This window comes from Trachymyrmex septentrionalis, unplaced genomic scaffold (assembly GCF_001594115.1).
Source record: "Trachymyrmex septentrionalis isolate Tsep2-gDNA-1 unplaced genomic scaffold, Tsep1.0 scaffold164, whole genome shotgun sequence".
Lineage (NCBI taxonomy): Eukaryota > Metazoa > Arthropoda > Insecta > Hymenoptera > Formicidae > Trachymyrmex > Trachymyrmex septentrionalis.
In genome coordinates, this window is record NW_017304800.1 from 373,144 (window position 1) to 378,977 (window position 5,834).

Genomic DNA, 5,834 nt, shown 5'->3' on the forward strand with positions numbered 1-5,834 from the left:
GTATTAAATGAGGATGGGAGAGGAATCGGATGGATGAAGATGATAGAGAGGTTGAGAAAAGAAAGAGAGAGAGAGAAAGAGTGAGTGAGTGAGTGAGTGTAGATGGATGTCTATCGGATGGATATTGTATATGATAGTGAAATTTTTTAATGTCTATTTGTACTGAATAAGATGTAGTGGAATTGTAATGGAAGTCATGTAAGCACTTAATGTGGATGCATAAAATAAATACATACATACATACATATATAATTCCAATCTTATGGCAAGTAGAATGATTCGAATAGAACGATAAATATCTACCTAAGAACGTCTTTTTATGGTACCAATCTAAAATAATAGTATTGTTTTGGGTGGATTTGGGGGGATTATCAGAATGATTGTGTGAATCCGATGATTTATCGGCTCTCAATTAATTCTGAAATATTAATTCAATTTAATTGAATGTATATTGGATAGTAGTTCAACATCTTAACACTAGGACCGGGAAGGCGCTAGGTATTTAAAGTGTGGCTGTATGCTCCTTTTCATTTAACCTTTGTAATAGTATTGTCTTGATTGATGACCGATAGATCTAAAAAATTCAAGCAATGGTTTTCCTTATATTCAATAATGATTTTGAGTCTATCATGCTGTTCATTAAATGAATTTAAAATTTGAGTGACTTTATCTTTAGATGCGATCATAAAAACATCAACATATCTAAAGTACGTAGAAATCTAAAATTCTAAAGAATTTAACACTCTTTCTTCTAAATCCTCCATCACAATGTCAGGAGTTTTAAGAGAGTTAATGGTCTTCTCATACATAAGATCTATTTCCAATAAAATTACTAAGTATATTAATAAAGCCAAAAGTATGATTGGCTATAGATGCTTAAACAAGCTTAATAAATTTATCAAAGTTCATAAAGACAAAAATCAATATAATAAAAATAATAACGTTATATATAAAATAAATTATAATATGATAGGGGAAAGAAGAGAATCCATAGGTGTGCCAAATGTTTGTTTGTAAATGATCTCATTAAAAGTAAAATATGTCGATGTTAAGACACATTTGACCGCATTAATAAATTCATTCTTTGGTATGTTCGTGGGACATTTAATGGAGTCTCACCTTCTCTCTAATTTATCTAGTGCAATATCTAACGGAATATTAATGAACAGAGAAGTAACATCGAATGAAACGATTATCTCCTTTGTGCCAATCGTCATTCTAATTAATTTATTGTGAAATTCAAAACAATTTTTTATTCTACTCTTTGCAGGAGGGATATTCTCGGAGATAATATCTTGTAAATAATTAGCTGAGAAATATAAAGCTGTGTTGATCGAAGAAACAATAATTATAAAGGGAACGCCTTCCTTGTATAAACCATATGCTTTCGGTAAGATCACTTGACTGAAGGCTCTACAATTCTTTGTCCGAGATGAATTTCTTCTAATGCCATTTTTTTAACATATTAAGATTTCTTTCAATCACCATTACCGAATTTTTTTCTCTAACCACCGAATATGTTTCTGAATCATTAAGTAATTCAAGAATCTTGTTATTATAAAAAGTCATATCCATGGCTACGGTTACGTTGTCCGTACGTGTGAAAATTATATCTTTGTTATTATTACACCATTGTGTCGTTGACTTCAACATCTTATTAATTTTTCTATCCTGAATATTCAAGCGTGAATTATTGTGGAGAAACTGATGGAATTTAGGAATGGCGGTGTTCCTAATTTTCGATATCAATCTTAAGTTATTTCGATTGGAGCAGTTTTCAATATCCTTGAAAAATTAATAAATTTTCTGATTGATTTTTCTTTATTATTGAAATCTAGAAGATTAAAATTGCTATCCAGTTGTAACAAATTTGTTACATATGTAGGAATGCTTCTGTGTTAGCATAACAACCGCTAGTCTCGGGGAAGGAAAACTAGTTGCAGTAGTGATCCCCGGGGTGGGTGGGTCCCAATCACCACGACACAGCGCGTCCTCGGGTTGCGGATAGAGGAAAAGCCTCGCTATCTCGGTTGAGGATAGAGGCTAGCTGCGAATAAATTGAATAAGCAGTCGCGGACAGCCGATTGGAATGGTCCTCCTGTTTGGGGGTTGGGCGTGGGTTTGATAGGCTCACACCGTGAAACGACTTTATCTTGAAACAATCAAAACTCGCCATGGATTCTTCTGGGGTAAAATTTTCCGGAGGTAAACTAGTCCCCCGTTCGGATCTCCGGGTGGGGACTACCTCGGGGAACTCATGTCGTATAAAGTCAAAACGCGGGAGAGACTTCAAAGTGGGTACGTGGAACGTCCGAAGTCTTTACAGACCTGGGGCGTTTCAATCGATGGTCGGGGAGGTCGAAAGGTACGGGGTAGAAGTTGTCGCGTTGCAAGAAACAAGATGGGCCGGGGAGGGTTCGCTTAATGCGGGTTCGTACACGCTTCACTATGGAGGGTCGGAGATCCATAGTCTTGGCATCGGTTTTATGATTAATAGGAAAATCTTATCCGCGGTAAAAGACATTAAATTTATAAACGAAAGATTAGGATTGCTCGTTGTGCAGGGCCGATGGTACAAGATCGCGATAATCAACGTACACGCGCCGACGGAAGATAAAGATGGCGAAATTAAAGACGGGTTCTACGAAGAACTCGAACACCTCGTGGATCAATTACCGAACGATTACATGAAAATAGTCGTGGGAGATTTTAACGCGAAAATCGGTAAAGAGGACATTTTTAGACCAACGATCGGGCTCGAAAGTTTGCACGAGGAAAGTAACGATAACGGAGTGAGGGTAATTAACTTTGCGACCGGCAAAAATCTTATCGTCAAAAGCACGTATTTTAAACACAAAAATATCCATAAACAAACTTGGATTTCCCCGGATGGAGGCACGCGTAACCAAATTGATCACGTTCTTGCAGATAAACGGCGTCACACGAACGTACTCGATGTCAGGTCTTATAGGGGGGCGGATTGCGACTCGGATCACCTCTTTGTAATTGCCAAAATCAGGGAACGTCTTTCGCTAAACAAAACTAACGGGCAGTTGTTTGGAACTAAACGTCTAAATGTACAAGGTTTGATCGAGGGAGAAAACGGAATAAAATACGCGGTCGAAGTAACGAATAGACTCGCGGCTTCAAAGGAAATAGATGAATCGGATGATAACACGGTTGATAAACACTGGGAAAACGTACGAGACGCGATAGTAAAATCGGCGGAGGCCACGGTTGGTTTTTGTAAAAGGAACAAAAACAAGCCGTGGTTTGACGAAGAATGCGTAAAAATTGTTAAAGTACGAAACGAAGCGCGCATCACGTGGTTGGCTCAAAATACGAAGGAAACTCGGGATCAGTTTCTTAAGATTAGGCAAGAGGCTCATAATATGTTTAAAATTAAGAAGCGTCAATACTTAAAACGTAAAATTGAAGAAATAGATGAAAATTGTAAAAGCAGTAACGTACGAGGCACGTACATGGGGATAAATAATTTTAGAAAGGGATTCCAAGCTAGGACGGAAATGGTGAAAGATGAGAACGATAATTTAGTTACGGATACAACGGCAGTTTTAAACACATGGAAAAATTATTTTGATCGGTTATTGAATGTCGAATCTGAAAACGACCGGGAAATAGAGAATTTTGAGTATCACACGGCTGAACCTAGGATTAACGAACCGACAATTTCAGAAGTAGAAAGCGCGATTAAAAAATTAAAAAATCACAAAGCACCGGGTAATGACTTGATTCCGGCGGAACTGATTAAATGGGGGGGAAGTAGATTGATAGAAGAAATTCAGAAATTAATTATCTTAATATGGAATAAAGAAGCATTGCCGGAACAATGGAAAGATTCAATTATAATCCCGATTTTCAAAAAGGGGGACAAAATGAGTTGTAATAATTACCGGGGTATCTCACTTTTACCTACATGCTATAAAATTCTGTCGAATATTTTATTAATGAGGCTTGTACCATATGCAGATGAGATAATTGGAGATCATCAATGCGGCTTTAGGAGAAATAGATCGACTGCGGACCAAATCTTTACTATTCGGCAAATCTTGGAGAAAAAATGGGAATTCGACCAATCGGTACATCAACTTTACATTGATTTTAAAAAAGCGTATGATTCGATAAAACGGGAGAAAATGTATGAAATTTTAACTCGGTGGGGGATACCCAAAAAATTGGCTAACTTAGTCCAAGTTTGTTTAAAAGATACCAGAGGTAGAGTAAGAATAGGTAATCAAATGTCGGAAACTTTTAATATTCATAGCGGATTAAAGCAGGGGGATGCATTGTCACCTCTTCTGTTTAATCTAGTATTGGAATATGCTATTAAAGAAATGCAGAAGAGTAATGATGGTTTGCAGTTGAACGGTACAACACAAATATTAACATATGCGGACGATATTGCTTTGTTGGGAGATAATAAAGAAACACTAATAAATAACGCTAAAATTCTATTAGATAAAACGAAAGAACTGGGGCTGCAAATAAACGTTGAAAAAACTAAATATATGGTCACTGATAGAATTCAGAATATTCATAATAACGGAAACCTGGTCGTCTGTGATAAAATTTTTGAACGGGTTAGCAATTTTAAGTATTTAGGATCGATTTTAAACCAAACTAATGAAATAAGAGAAGAGCTCAAGAGAAGAATTAATTTGGGGAATGCGTGCTTCTATTCGGTTAAGAAACTACTCGGTTCGCGGATATTGTCTAGGCGCTTAAAAATTAGAATTTACAGAACGATTATTTTACCGGTAGTCCTTTATGGCAGCGAAGCGTGGTCACTTACGTTACAAGACGAGAAAAGATTTAGGGCTTTCGAAAATAAAGTACTTCGAAAAATCATCGGGGCAAAACGCGATGAGGAAACGGGCGAATGGAGAAAATTACACAACGCAGAATTACATCAATTATATAATAGTCCGGATATTATTAATGTCATAAAATCGCGTCGATTAAGATGGGCAGGTCACGCGGCGCGTATGGATGAGAATCGAATTGCATATAAAGTACTAATTGGTAAACCGGATGGGAAAAGACCATTGGGTAGACCAAGACGTAGATGGGAAGAAAATATTAGAATGGACCTTAACGAAATGGGGTACGAGGGTCACAAATGGAGGGATCTGGCTCAGGGACGGGAACAGTGGCGGGATTTGGTATTTGCGGCAATGAGCTTTCGAGTTCCTAACGCCTAATAATAATAATAATAATAATAATGTAGGAATGCTTGTCTCTTAAATTTACATTTTTTGTTAGTTCATTCTAATGGATTAAAATAATTATCTCTAAATTTGTCAGCTTCGATATTGATGGTGACTAAAGATTTATTGGATTCAATCAAAGGAATATTTTGACTAAACTTTAACATTTTAGTTTTTTCTTTGTTGTTCTTGATACAAAAAAAAAACATATAAGATAGAATATCTTTGGAATTTTTAATATCTTTTTCGCCATTAACCAACAAAATTTCTTTTTATGTTTTAAAAATAATCTTCTTTCACATTTATAAAAGAAATTGTGATGATGTGATAGGATGTGTTGTCATAGGTTGTCAGGCAAAGAGTTAATAAGAGTCCAAGTTCGAGGTTAATCCTTTCTGCAAAAAGCTAATTGTTTTGTAGAGATCAGAAATTTCAATATTAAGTAGTTCCTTTTTTAAAATGAAAAGTGATCTTTTATATTTATTATTTGTTCTATGATGATGTAAAACTAACGAATTTCTAAAAATATGATTTAAATAAACTGGAATGACTTCATATTCTTTACAATGTCTTAAAAATTTCAATTTAGAAACTGCCTCAATTAGT

General features: G+C 35.7%; 1 protein-coding gene across 1 annotated transcript in view; it reads left to right on the forward strand.

Moving 5' to 3' along the window:
- The first annotated feature begins 1,926 nt into the window (after positions 1-1,926).
- Positions 1,927-5,834, forward strand: part of LOC108746287 — a 5,714-nt gene continuing 1,806 nt past the window's right edge. The window contains exons 1-2 of the mRNA XM_018482959.1: positions 1,927-3,861; positions 3,991-4,132. Coding sequence (XP_018338461.1) covers positions 2,175-3,861; positions 3,991-4,132 — 1,829 coding nt within the window. The 5' untranslated portion in view covers positions 1,927-2,174. The remainder of the gene's footprint in view (positions 3,862-3,990; positions 4,133-5,834) is intronic.